This window comes from Danio rerio, chromosome 20, assembly GCF_052040795.2.
Source record: "Danio rerio strain M-AB ecotype USA chromosome 20, GRCz13ab, whole genome shotgun sequence".
Taxonomy (NCBI): domain Eukaryota; kingdom Metazoa; phylum Chordata; class Actinopteri; order Cypriniformes; family Danionidae; genus Danio; species Danio rerio.
In genome coordinates this window covers 49,872,993-49,894,946 of record NC_141040.1, presented here as the reverse complement: position 1 = coordinate 49,894,946, position 21,954 = coordinate 49,872,993, and the positions used below count along the sequence as shown (strand labels likewise).

General features: G+C 34.0%; 1 protein-coding gene across 15 annotated transcripts in view; it reads left to right on the top strand.

The window, feature by feature from the left end:
- Positions 1-18,608, top strand: part of gpcpd1 (glycerophosphocholine phosphodiesterase 1) — a 43,668-nt gene extending 25,060 nt beyond the window's left edge. For 7 of the 15 annotated variants that reach the window (XM_087296646.1, XM_087296640.1, XM_087296644.1 and 4 more), the window contains 8 exons: positions 2,605-2,682; positions 2,758-2,797; positions 3,237-3,295; positions 5,619-5,684; positions 5,780-5,916; positions 7,408-7,543; positions 7,882-8,042; positions 15,549-18,608. In XM_087296646.1, the coding sequence (XP_087152772.1) occupies positions 2,605-2,682; positions 2,758-2,797; positions 3,237-3,295; positions 5,619-5,684; positions 5,780-5,916; positions 7,408-7,543; positions 7,882-8,042; positions 15,549-15,732 (861 nt within the window). In that variant the 3' untranslated portion in view covers positions 15,733-18,608. 15 annotated transcript variants of the gene reach the window in all.
- Positions 18,609-21,954: the final 3,346 nt, after the last annotated feature.

Sequence of the window (21,954 nt, the reverse complement as noted above, 5' to 3'; positions counted from 1 at the left end):
TTTTTTATGTGCACGATGCCTTCTGCTAAGGCCATTCATTAAAGCGGTGCTATTCTGCTGTAACTACATTTCTCAGTAGCGTGTCGGTAGCGTCGCTACTTTCTAAATCAAAAAACTTTTCAGTAGCGAAGCTATATTATTAGTTAAGTAGCGCAGTACCGTCCAAACAAGCTACATTTACAGATTGCGGATCAATAAATGACGGCACCGACATTCTCGGAGCTGTGAGGACGGTGTCTAGCCAATGAAAATAAAGCCATATGACAGCGAGAATGTCAATTTCTTCTTCTACCTGTTTTTCGGTGGTCTACAAACTTTTTGGTGTGTAACTGCCACGTCTCGCTCTGGTCGGTGATGTCACCAACCAAGGCTAACACGAGAAATTTGCTTGATGGAAAGATGACTGAGGGAGAGGAGGTCTATATATATATATAGTCTACTTTAGTAAATGCAAAGGATACTGTGTTGATAACTATTAGTTCACGATAGTTACTAATAATACTACATTATGTAGTGTAATTTATTAATGAAGAGTTGTAAATATATGAAGTTTAGATGCAAAAACTTCTAAAATCCATTTGATATTTTCTCCTAAAATTAGCATTTTCTTTAGACTCCTGTATGTATGATGAGCAATTTTACTTTTATAGTGATGAATAAGTTCTTTTCATTGCCTTCCGAGTAAAATAACTGAACATAAACATAGGAGGCTAAGAAAAATACTCATTTTAGGAGAACATTACAGATGGCATTTAGAGGTTTTTGCATCTGAACTCTTCATATATACATACAACATAATGCTTATTCATAAATATTTCTCGATACTATCAATTACTATAAAATTTTAAATGTGTAACACCTGGTTTTATTAGATTTTTTAGTTTTGCTGTTATATACTATAATGTGTTTCTGTTTAGTACAGCAAATTATTTTGCAATAAATAATTTAAGTGAATAATTAAGCCTCTTATATTTTATTAAGTTTTATTGATCACAAGGTATAATTGACTTGGATTTGAGTTGCTTCGATTTCCCCCGCAAATGCCACAAAAATCCCCCTGCACAACTAACTAAAATTTAGATTTTGTAACAACTGTAAACAATGTTGTTGTTATAATGTCTGGTTTTGTGGTGGCTGTACTTTAAAATGAAATTAATATAATCTTAATTGAAGTGAAGTCACACCTGCTTGGTATAAATGCTTGAAAATGTTTTAGTTTAAAACGTCTATTAGAAATTTAAAAGTAATCAAAAGCCCCTTTCACACATACAGACGGAAAGGTTGTATGTGTGAACAGGTCCTTTTTGAAAATACCGGTAAATTCGTTCTGGCTATTTTCCGGACAGAGAAGTTGTAACATTACCGGCAATTTGCCGGAATGCTGCGCTGTGTGAATGCAGAAGGAAGATTCCCGTAATAAGCGGGTGCACGTCTAGAACGTGCTGACGTGAGACGTCTGCTTTAGCCAATCACAACAGTCAGACGCATTTACGTCCGTGCAGTTTGTGAGAATAAAAGTCTTTGAATATTTTTCCAGACACATTTAGCTGCTAGAAGTTAGTCAGATCACGTTTATATGTTCTTCTTAATGCCAACTGTGTAAATAATCATCGATGAGATGCTTATGATAAGCCGTTGTTTGTTTACCTTCAGGCTTTGCGTGTGCCTGTGAAACAGCCTGTAAGCGCCTGCACACACACATATTATGAACATCTTGACATGCGAAAGTGATCCTGCGAAAGTTATTCACAATATTGATCATCCACAGAGTTTGTAATTTAGTCAAATGTTTACAAATACAAGCGCAGCCGTTTAAAGCTCATTTGTGGTGAATGATGTCAGAATTTACCGGTATTTTGGAATGGATGTGTGAATGCTCTTTTCCGGAAAATTTCCGTAACGTCCTCGCCTGTGTGAACAGCGCTTTTTTAAATTTACCGGTAAAGTCGTTCCGGAAATTTTCCAGATATTTACCGGTATCACTGTGTGAAAGGGGCTAAAAAGTAATCAGATGTAATCGGCTACTTTACTTTTATAAAGTAATCGAAAAGGTACATTACTCATTACATTTTAAATAGGGTAATTTGTAATCCATTACATTCCCAAAGTAACCTCCCAAACACTGGCTGTAAATATAGAGCTTAAACACTGGTTTATTTATTTATTTATTTATTTATTTATTTTTGTACGTTCATTTTAGTTAAATTTTATTTCTTTAGTTTTATTTTCCAAAATGAATCCTCGTTGCACTTAACAAACTTCATTAGAATTGTAAACTTAACACATTTTTTATGATTTTTGAAGGAATTATAATGCTTTGTTTCTTCATTTACAAGTAGCAGTGTATTTAAAGCTACTGTATATTTCTGTTCGTTCGCATCCTGTCCCTTTGTGTTCCGCGGTGGAGTCACACACGGCGTTAGTGGTCATTTTGAACTGTGACTCACTGTACCTCAATGAACCCACTGACCTGAAAAATGTACTTACCCCGGGGGGAAAACAACTCTTAAACTGGGTGTGTAACAGGTTTGACCGTGGAAAAAGTTTCAGTCAGATTTCTTTTGTTGCTTTAACACCTGTTTCTGGTCTTGTTCGCTTTCCTAGAAAAATGACAAGACTTCAATGTTGTTGTTCGAAGTTCCTGTCAAAGATCTTACATTTGATCAACTTCAGCTCTTAAAAGTAAGCCTGATTTCAAATTCCTTGACTTGGTTTGATCATTGAAATGATAACACTGATTGTGTTTGTCCTTCTCAGCTGGCCCATACCACTGCTTTGGACACTCATGACCACAAAGGTAAATTTTCCCCGTAATTTATGTCTCAAAAGTACTATATGAAATCAGATGCATGTGTTTTTTTAAAGTGGTTAAACATATTAGTTACCTTGTGTAAAGTTCAAGTGCAACACTTTGTGTTTAGTGTAGTCAAAGAGTGAACAACAGTCAAGCTCTTTTGTGATAATCTTTTATATCAAGTGTTATTAAATCATTTTTGGCCTTTTTGAATATGATGTGATTACATATAAAAGAGAATATAGGTGTTTTGGATAAGAAATAACCTTTGCTATACTTTATAAGAAAGATCTTTCTCTTAAGGAAGTTCAGTTTACTGTAAAACAGGATTGTGATTTATCTAAGCTGGTTGGTTTGGTTTAATGCCTAGAACACAAGCCTCTGCAAAACTGGATTGAGTTAAATAAACAGTACGTTGTTAATAATATTTTACTTTGTCTAGACTTGCAGGATGAAGAGGAATATATAGATGAGCACCAGCCTTTCCCTTCACTTCCTCAGGTTTGATTGCTTTACATTTTACATTTAGTCATTTAGCAGACACTTGTCCAATTGTCCATTTATCAATTCAACAAGAAGAGGCAATACACACAAAAGTGCTAATTATACGAAGGAACTGTTAGTGCTTAGAGATTTAAGTACTAGTTTTTTTATAGAGAGAACATTTTCTTCAGGTGGTTTGTCAAGCCCACTCACCTGTAAAGCACACTTTATAAATGCACAGTGTTTATTTTTAGATATATAAAAATATGGAGTGATTTGTTAAAAAAAAATAAAAAAAGTATCTGGTGCAAATGTGTAAACCAGCGAAAGTGTCAGAGAGATAAACGAGCATTTTCTGAAGTTAGTTTATCAAGCCCACTCACCTGTGTGAGGCACACTCAGAATTGAAAGAGAACTTTATCTTCTCTTTTAATGTGAATCTTAAACGTTAATTTATTCTAGGATTTAATCAATTATTTGTATATGAATATTCAGATGAAATAATATTCCAATGTCATTTATTGTGGGATATATATTTATGTAACAATGAAACAACTTATTTATTCTGACCTGTTCTTATTAATATATGTTAAAGAAATAAGTGATCATGCTAAATTTCATTATCGCACACTGTTTTTCACCTGCTTTCTTTTGCTTATAGTTATTTTGTTAATATGTTTTAATTATCATCCATTACAACAGCATTGCTTTAATAGGAGATTAACTCTCCATTCATAGTTACCTGGTAATCTGGGACCTTTAGCCTGGACAAACTACTGTGCATTTTAGGTAAATGACAATAAGTTTTTAAATGTCGATTGTTTTTAAGAACATTTTTTTAATGAAAATCGTATTTATACAGCTATATTTTGCTTGTTTTAAAAATTTGTTTAAATTTTGTGCCAAAGAAATAATTAGTTTGGTGTGGCCAGAGAGAAAAATTGGGTGGGTGGGTGGGTGTCACACACACAGTTGAAGTCAGAATTATTAGCCCCCTTGTTTATTTTTTTCCCCAATTTATGTTTGTTTATTTATAACACATTTCTAAACATAATAGTTTTAATAACTGATTTATTTTATCTTTGCCATGATGACAGTAAATAATATTTTATTAAAGTTTTTTCAAGACATTTCTTTACTGACCTTTTTCTTGGCTGCTTCATGGAGGCCTCATAGCGACCAGCGTCTTCCGGTAGATTTCCGGTATAATTAGAACTTCCGTTTTCAATAGCGTTTTTAGTGGATTATGGAGTGTTTTTATGACACACAACTTTGAAAGGTGTGTGTTAAAGCCATTATAATCTGTCAGATGTGGTTCAAGTGCGAGAGAAAAACGTTCTCCTAGCTCATGTGTCCGCTGTCAGAAATACGTTGTGTGTGTGTGTGTGTGTGTGTGTTCCCGACCTCTCAGCTCATCAATATACACACAAACACACACACACACACACACACACACACACACACACACACACACTCACACACACGCGCATTATAGAGCAAACCAGATTACTGGCATGAAACTTAACAGGCATGCAAGTCATGCAATTTATAAAAATGACAAATAAAACTCCATTAGTGATACTTAAAATAGGTTAAAAATGTGACTGTTTATATGAATCAGCTGCCAACCGGAAGTTCTTAGCATTCTCCTTGCGCATACACTCAAACAATGTTGGGTAATTTTGTGTTCTAAGAAAAAGGTCTATACAGCTTAAAGTGACATTTAAAGGCTTAACTAGGAAAAAATTAAAAACTGTTTTTATTCTAGCCAAAATAAAAAAGACTTTCTCCAGAGGAAAAATATTATCAGACATACTGTGGGGAAAGAAAAAAAAAAATATATATATATATATATATATATATATATATATATATATATATATATATATATATATATATATATATATATATATATATATATATATATATATGTTTATAGATATATATATATATTTAACAGAGCAAGGAATTTTTCACAATATGTGATAAAAAATTTTCGTCTGTATAATATATATATATATATATATATATATATGTACTTTTTAAAATATTTTTATTTTATGATTATTGTATTATATGAGTACAAGCTTATATTTCAAGCTACATATGGTTCTCTTTATTTAATCTTAAATAATCAAATAATCTTAATGTTTTATACTCAGATTTCACATAAATATATGTTTAAAATATATATTTAAAGAATAACTTTTGTTTAAAATATAAATTTAAAGAACAAAGAGGCAACTGTTTACATCCAGGGTGTGTGTCCTTTGTAATAATTGTTTTAATATAATTAAAAAAAAAAGATTTTAGTAATAAATTCTAAATATCTCTGTTTCAGATATTCCAGTCTGTTCCAGAAAATGTGGGATTTAACATTGAACTAAAGTGGATCTCTCAGTTCAAGGTTTGTTTTGCCTCGAGCGATACGTGAGTTGGTTTGATCTCAGTATTAGCAGTGGGAAAACAAAACATGCTTATTGTCTGCGTTCCTATAAACAGGATGGCTCCTGGGATGCAAACCTCTCCACCTACTTCAACATGAATCAGTTCTTGGACATCATCCTCACTTGTGTGCTGCAGAACGCTGGAAACAGGAGGATCATCTTCTCATGCTTTGATCCTGATGTTTGCACAATGTAAGACATAAAGTTCTCATGCATATTCTAATAATGCACTGATGCTTAGCATTAAAAGGGGACCTATTATGCACAAATCACTTTTATAATGTATTTAAACAGTTATATGGCAAACGTGTGTAAATATAATCAGCCTTTATTGGTAAAAATTTATTAATTCTTTTTTTTAATAATCACACTTGATAAAAACAGTCTGCAGAAACACTTTGATTGACGTTCTTTCTTTGTACATTTCATAAGAGGGGAAGCCCCACCCATTAGTGACTACCTGTTCCTCATTAGCATAGGATGGCAGTCTTGTTTTTAATCTGCCACTATGTTGACACACAGGCATTTGTAGCTCCACCCTCTTTTCAAAAGAGCACAATCTCATTTGAATTTAAAGCGACAGTCATCAAAATTACACAATTAGGATCAAAGCCTAAAAGGGGCAGCATCATTCATTCATTCATTAATTTTCTTGTCGGCTTAGTCCCTTTATTAATCCGGGGTCTCCACAGCGGAATGAACCGCCAACCCATCCAGCAAGTTTTTACGCAGCGGATGCCCTTACAGCCGCAACCCATCCCTGGGAAACATCCACACACACATCCACCCACGCGAAGGCAGGGAGAACATGCAAACTCCACACAGAAACACCAACTGAGCCGAGGTTCGAACCAGTGGCCTTCTTGCTGTGAGGCGACAGCACTACCTACTGCACCACTGCCTCGCCTATTTTTGTTATATTATATTATTATATTATATTATTTAATTTTATTTATATTATTTTTTATTATTATTATATTATTTTATTTATATTATTTCTATTATATTATATTATAGTATTATTTTATATTATTGATATTATTTTTGTTATATTATATTATTATATTATATAATTGTATTTATATTATTTTTATTATATTATATTATAATGTTTTATTTATATTATTTTTATTATTACAGTTAATAGTAAATTTAATAAATAATATAACCTTATATCTGATTATATCTGATCTAGTAACAACCCTGCACCAGGGCAGGCCTTGTACTTGTACATGTGTAATGACAATAAGATTGAATCTAATCTAATCTAATTATTTATGTGGTGTATGTTGCTCTCTTTCTCGTTAACATGCTTAAACAATTGTGCTACATGACATCATAAAAGCTTTTCTAGCCCTCTTGTGTTGGACTTAAGGTTTGGGACTCTGCTAAAGTCTGTTCTGAAATGAAAGCCTCAGTCTGACGTCATTCACTATGGTTTTTAATGATGCGCGATTAACAGGTGAAAATCCGAGCTACCTGCTTACACTGCAGACGCTAGGGCACAGATCCGATTCATATTGGATAAATTTCCACATACGAGCAAGGCCTGAACCTGACTTGAGTAAATCGGAATCTATGTGATTTTTCCTGCTTGCATGTACACAGAATTGAGTCACTTAACCCATGCGGTGTAAATGCAGCCTTTGATTGCATGTTGCAAAAAATGTGTGTTTTCTACAGGGTGAGGCAGAAACAGAACAAATATCCGATCCTGTTTCTGACCCAAGGAGTGACACAGCTCTATCCTGAGCTCATGGACATCCGCTGTCAGAGCACTAAGATCGCCATGAGCTTTGCTCAGAGTGAGAACATACTGGTAAGAGTCGCATGCGGACAGATGGTGTAAAACCCCAGATGTTTGTTGATACAGCTGAGAACACTGTTGTGAAACAGCATTGAGAGAATTCACTGTAATCACAAACTTTGCAAATCTATGAAGTGAATGGCATCTAATAATGAGCTTTTTTTTTGAATGCAGCTTCAGCATTGAGACTAAAATTAAACTGCTGATTAAACACTGTTGTGAACTAGCATAGAGATGCCCAGTTTGCTACTTTAAAAATACTCTAATCACACAATTTGATGTACTTTTATTTTTATTCATATTGGTTTTAAATTCTATTGAGAGTAAATAACTCATGTGTGCGTTTACAGGGGATCAGCGCTCACACAGATGAACTGCTGAAGAACATGGAGTTCATCGGAGAGGCTCAGTCCAAAGGCCTTGTGGTTTTCTGCTGGGGTGATTATAACAATGACCACGAGAACAGGAGGAAGCTGAGGGAACATGGCATTGACGGCCTCATATATGACAGGTGGGTTTTATTATTATTTTTGTCTACAAGGGTAGCTTCAGTTTTCGAACGCAGATTTGATTTTAGTCATATTACATTAATTTATTCATGTCAAGACAGACGTAAACCAGCCAAAGTACCAGAATAGAAACAAGTTCGGAAAAAATATTGTTCATTCTCAAAAAAAAAATTAAAATGAAAGTCAACTCTGCATACAAAAATGAAATGAATTTCATAGGCCAAAAAATTCTGTTAGACACAAAAGAAGACGATTTTAAGAATGTTGGAAACCGGTAACCATTGACTTCCATAGATTTTTTTTTTCTTACGAGGAAGTCAATGACAACCAGTTCCAAGCTTTCTTCAAAACATCTTTTGTGTCCAACTGAATTTTTTGGTCTATGAAATTCTTTTTATTTTTGTGTGCAGAGTAGACTTTTATTTCATTTTTTTCGAGAAAGAAGAATGATAAAGATAATTTGAAGAATGTTTGAAACCTGTAACCATTGGCTTTCATTGTAAGAAAAAAGTACTATGGAAGTCAATAATTACCAGCTCCAAACATTCTTCAAATTATCTTCATCATTCTTCGTTCTCGAATTAAATAAAAAAAAATCAACTCTGCATACAAAAATAAAAACTATAGATTTAAACAATAATAATTATAAATGTTTGTTCAATCATACAAGTACAATGACTTTATTCAAAAGTACTTTTTGACTGCTTACATTTTTAATTTAACCATTCAAATTATGTGCAGAAAAATAAAAGAGGAAAAATAAGAAAAAAAGAGAAGAGAAGGAATTGGAAAAACATATTTTTGGAAAAATGTATTTAAAAGTTCCTAAAAATGCATTTATTGTTAAATATTTAATACATTGTTGAATAGTTTTTTTTAATGATTTCAATTAATTAGAGATGCTTTTTTGATTGAAACTTTTTTTATTTACTAATAAAATCAGTCTAGCGGCTGAAAAATAAAAAAATAAATATTTGAGCAAAATTCTTAGAAATTAATTGAGCCTTATTAATAAATAAAATGGTACAGCAGTAAAAACTATTCTATGATTAGAAAAATAATTGATAGAGTCAGAAAGGGCAGAAAAGTAGTCTTGTTTTTTTTTTTCGAGAAACATTTATAGGACTTTAGGGAATACAATACACGTGTGTGGAATGTGGTGACACTGTCAAAAGAGTAATCATCAGCTACAAGTGTAATGGATTATTCAGCAAGAGTCGATGTCGTCATAGTTGATTTGACTGTCATGTTGACTCTTTCAACATCATTAATGAGCGTGACAGCCTGAACACACATTTCCGTCTAATGATACTGTGCTTTATGGTTGTTTGCTGATGGTCAGGGCATATCAGCACATGTGCGAGAGCAGCTGGGTAAAGGTTAAACTAATCAATGAGGTTTTTTGTTTATGTAATACAGCACATTATGCCCTGTGCGCACTTTTCACTTAATCACACTCAGACAGAACATCCACGGCTGTTGTGAAAACATCATTGTGTGTACTGTACATACACAAATGCTGACATTTTTTGTAGATCTTTCTTCTGCACAAAAGGTATTTTGAAGAATGTTTGGAAATGGTAAGCATTGACTTTGATAGTATTTGTTTTTCCTACTATGAAAGTCAATGGTTACAGGTTTTTAACATTCTTCCAAATATCTTCATCTTGTCTATACATGCAGAAATGCTGACCTTTTTTTGTCTGTTGAACACAAAAGAAGTTTTTTTGAAGAATGTTGGAAACAGGTAACCATTGACTTCCATAGTCTTTTTTTTTCATACTATGGAAGTCAATAGTTACAGGTTTCTAACATTTTTCAAAATAATTTGATGATGTATACATGCACAAACTCAGTTTTTTTTTTTCAGATCGTCTCTTGAACATAAAAGAACAAGTTTTGTTACCACTGACTTCCATAGTGTTTTTTTCTTACTGTGGAAGTCAATGGTTACAGGATTCCAACATTCTTCAAAATATCTTCATTGTGTATACATACCAAACGGTGACTTTTTTTGTAGATCTTTCTTCTGTTAAACAAAAAAGAAGATGTTTTGAAGAATGTTGGAAACTGGTAACCATTGACTTTAACATTATTTGTTTTTCCTACTATGGAAGTCAATGGTTACCAGTTTCCAACATTCTTCAAAATATCTTCATCATTGTGTTTACATGCACAAATACTGACTTTTTTGTAGATATTTTTCCTGTTGAACACAAAAGAAGATGTTTTGAAGTATGTTGGAAACCGGTAACCTTTGACTTTCAAAGTGGGGTTTTTCTTACTATGGAAGTCAATGGTTACTGGTTTCCAACATTCATCAAAATATCCTCATCATTGTGTATACATACACAAACACTGATCTTTTTTGTAATTCTTCTTTTAAACACAAAAGAAGATGTTTTAAAGAATATTTGGAACTGGTAACCATTGACATACTGACCTTTTTATTTTTTAGATCTTTTGCTAAACACAAACTGGTAACAACTGACTTCAATAGTAGGAAAAACAAATACTATAGAAGTCAATGGTTACAGGTTTCTAATATTTTTCAAAATCTCTTCATCATTGTGTTTACATGCATAAATGCTGACCTTTTTTTTTTTAGATCTTTCTTCTGTTGAACACAAAGAAGACGTTTTGAAAAATGCTGGAAACCGGTAACTACTGGCTTACATAGGACTGTTTTTTCCTACTATGGAAGTCAGTGGTTACAGGTTTCCAACATTCTTCAAAATATCTTCTTTTTTGTTCAACAGAAGAAAGAATCATAAGGTGAATAACCTTTATGATTTATGATTTTAGATTCTGATTTGATTATTTTCAGGAAAAATTCAAATAGAATTATTTGAGTCATTCAAACGTCCAATCAAAATTCGCTACTACCTAACAGTCTCCTGTTTGAACCTTTAATTTGTGTGGTGTGACTCCACTTCCTGATAACAAAAATTCTATGCAGTGTTTACTTTTCATGTCTTTCCTCAAACCCCTTTCATTCTTTGATTTATTTTTCTTCTCCCACCATCATCTGATGGTCATTTTTTCCAGAATACATGAATGCTTGGTGCCTTCAACTTCCTCTGATGCCAGTAATGTCTTCTGTTTCCTGGTTGTGTGTGTGATTTTTATTAAGCCATTGGCTGCTGCCTGACAGATCTCGCTCACTGACTACAGCATTAAGAGAACTGTAGTGTTTTACAGCAATGATGTGAGGCACTAAAACTCCTGAGTGAACTTGAGTGGCTTTTATTCAAATTACTTGAAAGTTCAGCTGCCTGTTACATCATCGTGAACATTACAGACTTTCTCTTTATTTGGATGACCTAGTTTTTTCCCCCCAGAACTCAGAGTTACAATGCAGATGTGCATATGCTTTATGGATTTATTACACACTGGTGACGTTAACGGCGCATGAATCCCTTTTGTGGGCCTCAATGACTTGAACATTGAAGAAGAAATGATTGAATGGATGGATGTTTGGCTTCTGCTCTCAAACCAGCATGATTGATTGAGTAGGGCTGCACGATATATCGTATGCTTATCATTATTGCAATAATAGTAAATGCAATATATGTATCGCAGACATATATTTGATGCATTGGTTGTTTAACTAAATTAGACCAATTATGGGCCTTGCAATCTTTAGCCCCGCCTCCCCAGTAGTTGCTCTTCTGCTTTTGGCTGAAGGTGAACCCAGATATGAAAATAAATACTTATAGTAGGAAATGACAACAGCCAATCAGAGTCAGAATATCTGCTGAGGTTTTCACTCACTCCTGGTGATTTAAAGGCTTAATGTTTGCACCTTGACATGTTTTTTTTAGTCTGAATTAAATCTGAAAAATATATTTTATGTTTATTTTAATATTAATAAATAAATAAATGATTTAAAAACATAGTTTATTAAAAAAAAAAAGCATTTTTCTAAGGAAATTTTATATTGAAAAAATGGTGTTATCTCAATATTCAACAACAGTATCGCAAATTTTTCCAGTATTGTGCAGCCCTATGATAGAAACGCATGCAGAAAATCTTCATTTGTCTATATATGAATGAACATAATGCTTTTTGATTGCTGAAACTGCAGAATACGATCATAAAGATGACAATTTAATGTATAACATTGATTTTACTTCGTTTTTGATGTATATAATCATGTAGGAATCATACACGTAATCAGATTAAAATTCTACAAACCCATGAACACATGGGGCACTATCATATACGCGGTCCAAAAGGCGCAAGACGTGTTTGGCATGACATGTTGCTATTTTCAGACCAGGGGTCCGTTCTTCGTACGTGGATTACTCAGTTAGCTGGATTTGGATTTTGACGATTTGACATGATCCAGGATCGTTTCGTTCTTCAAAGCTGATCTGAGAGTTGTTGTCATAGCAACAGTTCTGCTAGCTCAAACCTGATCGCAAGGAGGTTCAATTCATATAAACAGGATTAGATCGGCTCAGTTCAAGCAAAGATAATAGAGAAAGTACCGAATTATGATATTTTCTTACAGTAGTAGTTATATACACTTGGGAAAATAGTTAAAAAAAAATGTAACTATATATAAAAATTTATAGTTATTAATAAAATAAAGTTATATTAACAAAACTTATGCAATTTGCACCATCGAAAAGAAAGTACAAAAGAAAATGTATTGATATGAACTTTTTAGATTGCTTTATACAATTTGTGTATGATAGAAATGCAGAATATGTGACTTTTTAAAAAAAAGAAATAATATATTAATGCAGTCATGAACATGTTTTGACAGTTAATATGACAGTGATTTGATGCTTCATAAAAGTTGCAGACACCTTTACCAATATCAAAATGCTTTTGTAAACAACCAGTTATTCCATACAGCGATTAAAAAAACGGCTACTATAATAAAGAAAATCTTTTCTAAATGTAGAACTAAATACATTGATATGCATTGAAATACATGATGAATACTCTTGACACATGAAAGTGTAAAGCCTGCAGCTCACAACAAATGTGGAAGGTTATTGCGTGTCATATTTAACAAACAGTTTACTGCTAATTTGACGTAAATTTGCTCACATGGATAATTGAATATTAATCAGATGATGTCATTACGCTGCTGTGCCGTCAGCCAATCGTTGCATTGCTGATCATGATTTCGAGGATCGATAGATCTGTCCTTCATAACACACGCAGCGATCTCAGATCAGTTCATCCAGACATTCTAATCTGATTCGCAAACTTGTTTGAAGAACCAAATTAGAGAGAGATCAGTTATCAAGATTAAAAGATCCAGGATCGGCAAAATCATCTTAGATCATTTAAGCGAGGTACGAAGAATGGACCCCAGTTCAATCCTAGTCTTTCTGTTTTGCCCCACGTTGTTTAAATAGTAAATCCATTTGCACCACTTTATGGACTCATAGGTGTGCCGCTCTAAAAAGGAGGCGTGTTAAGGCGCATTGTTGGTGCGCTGCTTTTTAGAGGAACTGAAATACTAAAACAACTAAAAGCTGGTCTAAAAGTCCAGCACAGAGCATGTTAGCATGCTTACACATTGCTTAACACACACAGGATGTACAGCAATACACAATTATTTTTACAGATGAAAAAAATTAAAGGATTAAAATGTTACAAAAAGTATTTTTTTACATAAATATAAAAACCACTATCTCCACCTTGGGGCGGCTTTTCTTCAGTTTATTCATGACAATTAGCATTTTTATAATTTTGTTATTATCAGCAGTATTATTATTTATTATCTGCATATTTTTATTTGTTTTATTAAAAACAAGCTTAGATTTGCCTACCTGTCAGGTTTTGAACCATATGGGGCGTAAAAATAGGACGTGTGTTTGGACACAACTCAGTTTTTTGAGCACACTTCATTATTATTGTTTATTTATTTGTTTGCTGGAATTAGAACCGAATTTAGAAGTAGTTTTGAAACAAATCTTTGCGCTTAACAAACTAAATGAACTATGTAGGCTAATGGATGTCTTCAGTGGAGTGTGTCCACACCGTTTCCTTACTCCACAAAGGTAAAAAGTAAAAGTGAAGAGAAAGAGAAAGTAAAGAGGCCGAATGGAGGAGCTTCATTCTTAATCCCCGAGCTGCAGATGCTCTATTTAACTGTTTTCCTGCTAGTGAAGCGTTCAGTTTTTCAGGGAATGGGATATGAGACTCTGATTGGTTTAATGCACATTATGCTCAAAACACACCCAGAACTCATTAGGACAATAAGCTCAACCCTGTTAGACCATGTGGCATGGCGCAAACTGTATTTTTCCAGCCTTAAAATAGCAAAAGTGGATTCGGACATGCCATTAATTAGTTTTTTTTGGCTAAATAGTTAAAATAGAGCCCATGATCTCCAGATCTGCTCTGAGTGTGCTTTCTGCAAGCATTTTACCTTTTTTCTTTGAGTAAAGTTATCGTCATATATTGTACAAAGCATGTGTAATACCCTGATCCAGTTACTATGACCATTTATGTGAAGCTGCTTTGACACAATCTACATTGTAAAAGCGCTATACAAATAAAGCTCAATTAAATTGAATTCAATTAAATTACATGTAAAATTAAATATATGAAATAATAAATAAAGCTGAAAGCAAGAATCAGTTTATTATGTTTAATTTTTTTTTTAGTTGAGTAAAACTACTGCAAATTAAACTAAAGGTTGTGCAAATAGTCAAGGTCACCACAGCGGAATGAACCGCCAACTTATTCAGCATATGTTTTACACAGCGGATGTCCTTCCAGCTGCAACCCAGTACTGGGAAACACACATACAAACTGATTCACACACATACACTACGGCAAATATAGTTTATTTAATTCACCCCATTGTCTTTGGACTGTGGAGGATACCGGAGCACCCTAAGGAAACCCACGTCAACAGGGAGAACATGCTAACTCCACACAGAAATGCCAACTGGCCGTGCCAGGAGTCGAACCAGCAACCATCTTGCTGTGAGGCGACAGTGCTAACTACTGAGCCGCAGTGTTGTGATTTCTAAACATAATAGTTTTAATAACTCATTTCCAATAACTGATTTCTTTTATCTTTACCCTGATGACAGAACATAATATTTTACTAGATATTTTTCAAGATACTAGTATTCAGCTTACTTCGGCTTAATTAGGCAAATCATTGTATAACAGTGGTTTGTTCTTTAGATAATTGAACCAAAATATTTCTTAAGGGGGCTAATAATATTGACCTTAAACTATTTTAAATAAAAAAACTGCTTTAATACTAGCTAAAATAAAACAAATCAGATTTTCTCCAGAAGAAAAAATATTATTGGGAATACTGTGAAAAATTCCTTGCTCTGGAAAACATCGTTTGGGAAACATTTGAAAAAGAAAATTCACAGGAGGGCAAATAATTCTGACTTCAACTGTATATATTGCACATGCCTTCTATGTTTTTGTATGATCGCAGATGGAAACTTCTAGCTTTTTTCTTTACAAAGTGCTCCACAGCTAAAATACAGCTTTGTTTATTTCCGCCTTAGAATCTGTGAAGACAAGCTCGAGCAGTCGAACATCTTCAAAATGGAGGAGCAGGGAGGAAACCTGAAGGAGGTCATCCAGACATGTGCCTGCTCCACCTACAGCATCCCCTGCTCCTCATTTCCCTGCCCCGGAAGACCCAGCGAGACCAACGGAGAGTCCGACTCAGGCCTCAGCTCCTCCTGAGAACCACACACTCAGATTATGTAAACTTCCCACAATGCATCACAAGTAACGCACAAATACACTCTGTCATTAAGCCAAATGTCATTTGAGTTGCAGAATATAAGCACGTCAGATGAATGTTGTAGAGGGCAAGCATAAAATGTTATCTTAAAGGGATAGTTCATCCACAAAATGAGCATTTACTCACTTTTACTCTCTCTCAAGTGGTTCTAAACCTTTTTAAGAGTCTTTATTCTGTTAAACACAAAAGGAGATATTTTAAAGAATGTTAGAAACCTGTAACCATTGACTTCCATAGTTGGAAATACTATGAAAGTCAATGGTTACAGGTTTCCAGCTTTCCAGCTTTTGTAACCATTGACTTTCATGATAGGAAATACTATGGAAGTCAGTGGTTACAGGTTTTCAGCAATCTTCAAAGTATCTTATTTCTCGTGTCTTGTATAGGACAAGAATAAAATGCTATCTTAAAGGGATAGTAAAAAGCAAACATTCAGTCACTTTTTACTATCCCTCAGGTGGTTCTAAACCTTTATGATATTCTTTATCCTGCTGAACACAAAATAAGATATTTTGAAGAATGTTAAAAAAACTGCAACCATTTATTCTCTTGTGTGTTGCAGAGTAGTGTTTCCCAGCCCTGTTACTGGAGGCATACCAACAGTACATATTTTGGATGTCTTCCTTATCTGAGCCATTCATTTCAGGTTTTGGAGTCTCTTCTAATGTTCTCATGAGTTTGATTCAGGTTTAAATCAGAGGTTGAAAATGTGTACTGTTGGTGTGCCTTCAGTAACAGGGTTTGGCAACCGTTGTAGAGGACAAGAATAAAAAAGCTATCTTAAAGGGATAGTTCATAGAATGTTTGAAACCGGTAACCATTGAGAAATGTCAATGGTTACAGGTTTTCAGAATTCTTTAAACTATCTTCCTTTGTGTTCAACAGAAGAAAGAAAGTCAGATTTGGAACAGGTAAATGACAGAATTTACTTTTTTGAGTGAACTATACTTTTAAACGTTTTTAAAACAATGTATAACGAAGAATGTTTGAAACCGGTAACCGTTGACTTGTATAGTTGGAAATACAAATACTATTGAAGTTAATGGTTACAGGTTTTTAGCATTCCTCAAACTATCTTCTTGTGTGTTGTAAAGGATAAAATGCTATTTTTTGGGGGTTAGTACAATTTAGAAAATGAGCGTTTACTCACTTTTTACTCTCCCTCAAGTGGTTCTAAACCTTTATGGTTTCTTATTTCTGTTGAACACAAAAGAAGATGTTTTGAAGAATGTTAGAAACCAGTAACCACTGACTTCCATAGTTGGAAATACAAGTACTATGGAAGTCAATGGTTACAGGTTTCCACCATTCTTCAAAATATCTTCTTTGGTGTTGTAGATGATAAGACTAAAATGCTATCTTTAAAGGATAGTTCACCCCCAAATAAACCAAACATTTACTCACTGTTTACTCTCCCTCTAGTGGTTCTAAACCGTTATGAGTTTCTTTCTTCAGTTGAACACAAAGATAGGTTTTCAGCATTCTTCAAAGTCTTTTCTTGTGTTGTAAAGGATAAGAATAAAACGCTATCTTAAAGGGATGGTTCACCTCAAAGACAAACATTTACTCACTCTTTACTCTCCCTCAAGTGGTTTCAAACCTTTATGAGTTTCTGTATTCTGTTGAACACAAATGAAGATATTTTGAAGAATGTTTGAAACCTGTAACATTGACATTCATAGTAGGAAATACAAATACTATGGAAGTCAATGGTTACAGGTTTTCAGCATTCTTCAAAATATCTTCATTTGTGTTCAACAGCAAAAAATATTTTCTTGAGTATTTAACAAAAGAAAGAAGATTTGTAACAAGTAAATTGTGAGTCAATGATGACAGAATTGTAATTTTTAAGTGAACTATCCCTTTAAACGTATTCAAAACAATACTTTTGCTTTATGTAGACAAATTGCTTTCTGGATGCAGAAATGGTGTATAGAATGTGTATTTTGCTTGTATACAAAAATGTATAATTCTTAATATTCAAGAGTGTATTGGGAACAGGTTTTGAACATTTATGCAATTTAGTATTCAAAATGTCACGAACAACAGAAATGCAAGACTTCACAGAATTTGTTTAAAAGCTAATGCTTTATATTTAATAGCCTCACTCTGAGCTATTAAAGTCTCTTAAAAACAGATTTCTTTTTTAAATGACACTCATTAAGATGCATATTGTTATATTGTTTACTATATCAAACCACAGATTCATTTTTAAAGGAATAGTTCGCCAAAAATGACTCATTTCAGTTTTTTTACTCACTCTCAGACCTTCAAACATAGATATTTTTGCTGAAATCCTTCATAAAATGCAACAGTGAGAATCTAAAAACAAAATGAATATTCATGGCTTCAGTTTCACTTGATAATACCTCGATGCATTATCAGGAGCATGTTGTATTAATTTCATTAGGCTTGAATGTTTTTTTGACTCTGTATTGTATGAGGAGTTAAATCTTCTTTAATGTTCTTTTAAACAAATTAACTCACCATCTTGTATGGCCTGAGAGTAAGTAAACAAACACAAATTAGCATTTTTGAGTGAACTGCCCCTTTAAATGAAACCCTGATGGTCTCAGCAGAACAAAATGTAATCTTTTTTTTTTTCTTCTTCATCCAGCTGTGCAATTGACTGAACTGTTTGTGTAAATGTGTGTGTGTGTGTGTGTATATTCGGATGGATGTGCTGCTGGTTTCAGTGTGTGTGATTCATCTCGTTTCCTTTCGCATGTTTGCTGTTTAGAGACTCGGAGTATGAATCCACAAACACACACAAGAACAATGCTCTAAGAGCCAGAATAAACTAATTTAATGCCAATCACAGATTCTGTTCTTCTCTTCCGGACGAGCACTGTGAAATCATTGCAACACATTGGTTGCACTTTTAAATGAGATGCACTATGGGTAGAATGTAGAATAATTAGATTCTTTTATACATAATTCTATAAAAATATGTTGATGTGTTTAAATGTATCCTAAATAAAAATGTGTGTAGATGTTGTCAAAGCTAGTCAAAGACATTATGACATGACATTGTGCACTGAATTTAAACAGGTTTTATTTATAACTTGTGATCAGTTTTATTTTAGTTGATGTGGGTTTAATGATTTTTGTTTGTTGCTATTTTAATCAAACTATTGTCATAGTTTAGTTTTTAATTGTTTAGTTTAATTATAATCGTAATATAAATATAATAGCAATTTATTTTTCAAAACTGCTGTCACTGTATACAAAAATAATTCCGTCATTCATTTTCTTTTCAGCTTAGTCCCTTTATTAATCAGGGTTTGCCACAGCAGAATGAACCGCCAACTTAACCTACACATGTTTTATGCAGCGGATGCCCTTTGAGCCACAACCCAGTACTGAGAAACTATACAAAAATCAAAATATATATTAAAAATATAATAAAAAGTTGAATTGATTTGAATTAAATACTATTATAATTACACAAACTCGATTACGTTTGCAGACGAGGTCATGGTGGCACAAACAGTCACATTAATCATTTTCATTTTAGTTTCAAATAATAATCACAAAAGGCCACACAATGAAGTAATGTGGGTTGCATTTTTATTTTTAAATGAACTTAAAGGGCACCTATTTTATCCCGTTTCCAGAAATTTCCCAATGATTATTTGATGTATTTGTTGTGGAGTTAATTCAAATATTTTGATGAGTTTGGGAAAAACCGGTATTGAAGCATCTTGTTTTATAATTGTACTGACATGCGGCTGTGGTGACAAAGACGCTAAAATGCACTATTTTTACGTATACAAGTTTAAAACATTTTAAAAACTCATTCGTGATCATATTTGAGGATGATTGATGATCACAGAGAGCTGAACAGATCTTTTAATCCCAGTTGCTTTGCGCAAGTCCTGTCTTGTTGAGCTGATTATATGTGTTACTACAGAGAGATGTTAATATGTGGCTGTCAATCAATTTGGTGGGCGGGGGGACTGCACTCCTATGTCACATTGCGGTTGGCCTCAAAATGGGAGGGATTTTTTATGTCAGGAAATTAAAAAAAAAGAGACTTATTGTGTTTGTATCACCCCAATATGACTCTGGACACACTTTACCTTTACATACAGTCCTGTCCAAACAGCTTTCAAAAGATGATTTTCATCATAGTTGCCCTTTAAATAATATTTTTAACCCAATAGTTGGGTTTGTCCCACACCTTAACCCAACATTTTATTTGAGTATAGTAAAGGTAATAATCATTTCTATGAAATTAAATATTTCAAATGTTTGATTGACTGTGCTGGCGTGGGTTTCCTCCGGAAAAGACATGTGCTATAGGTGAATTTAATGAACTAAAAAAGCCATAGTGTATGAGTGTGTATGGATGTTTCCCACTACTGGGTTGCAGCTGGAACAGCATCTGCTGTGTAAAACATGTGCTGGATAAGTTGACGGTTCATTCCACTGTGGCTACCCCTGATAAATAAGGGACTAAGCCGAAAGGAAAATTAATAAATGATTGACCGTGATTATGTGTATCCCTGTGTGAGAGAGAGTGTGTGTGTGTGTGTGTGTTTGTGTGTGTGTTTGTGTGTGTGTGTGTGTGTGCGGATGTGTCTGTATATGTGCATGTATCTCTGTGTGTGAGTGTGTGTGTAAAGTGAATTTATATATTTGTCTATGACCAAACACCCAAAAGCATGATGGGATCAGCATTAAATAATATTATAAGCACACAGTTATACTTGCATTAGCAGAAGAGGTAGGTGAACAATTGAATGAAGACTGTTTGCATGCCATTTTTTGTTAAAGGGTTAAAGCTATCGAAGTTTGATAGAGGATGATAAAGGTTGGAGTAAGTGAACTTCATTCAAGTGCCCTTTAAATGTGTGATGTTTAAATGCTCTTTTATCCTTCACAGGTGAGCTGCTGATAGATGTGTAGTGTGATGTGTTTGACTGCATTAATATTTGAGCATTGTGCTCTGCCTCTTCCTGTTTGTTTTTCCACCTTAAACACAAAAGCAGCAATGGAAAAGCACCAGCAGATCTGCTCACATTCACTCTAAAGGCTGTGTCTCAAATCACCGACAGCCTGCAGCATTTTCAGGTCTCTTCTAACTTCTGTTGGTTACAGTAAACTTTATTGTGATGGGGTCGGATTTCTGTCTTAAATCCATCCCAGAAAAGATAACCTTTCTCCTTTTTCTCATTACTTTAGGTGATTGTTTGAATCAGTATTTAATTTTTGAAATTATTTTGACTAATAAGAGTTGATAACAGTTGTCCGCTTGTGGGGCGATTAGTTTTGCAGCGTTAATAGATTCACAGTATGTATCACACCACACATGTGATATAAACATCACACTATATTAACTGTACAAAAAACAACAGCTTCCCATTCGAATTCAGCAAATCTAGAGGTGTGTAGTGTACTCATTTGTTTTAAAACGGTGTTATTGTAAACCTGTAATTGTTTTCCAGTGTGGAAAGAAAGGAAACGACTCGCCTTTTTCCTGAAATGAAAGTTCATGTAAATAGAGGAAAGGTGTGACACTTTATTTTTGGCATGTTACACTTTAAAATTTCTTTCACTGTTTGTTTGTTTATTTATTTATTTTTTTTTCCTTTGGTCACAATGTCTTTGGATTTTCACACTTGGTTATGTACAACTTTACGGCCACTTTATTAGGTACACCAGGACCTCCTTTTGCCTTCAGGACTGCCCTAATCCTTCATGGCATAGATCAAACAAGGTGCTGGAAATATTCCTCAGAGATTTCGGTCCATATTGACATGATAGCATCACACAGTTGCTGCAGATTTGTGGGTTGCACATCCATGATGCGTTCCTGTTCCACCACATCCCAAAGGTGCTCTATTGGATTGGTGACTGTGGAGGCCATTTGAGTACAGTGAGCTAATTTTTCATGTTCAAGAAACCAGTCTGAGTTGATTTGTGCTTTATGATGTGGTGTGTTATCCTGCTGGAAGTAGCCATCAGAAGATGGGAACACTGTGGTCATAAAGGGATGGACATGGTCAGCAACAGTACTCAGGTAGGCTGTGGCGCTGACACCATGCTCTATTGGTACTAATGGGCAAAAAGAATGCCAAGGAAATATCCCCCACACCATTACACCACCACTACCAGCCTGATCTGTTGATACAAGGCAGGATGGATCCATGCTTTCA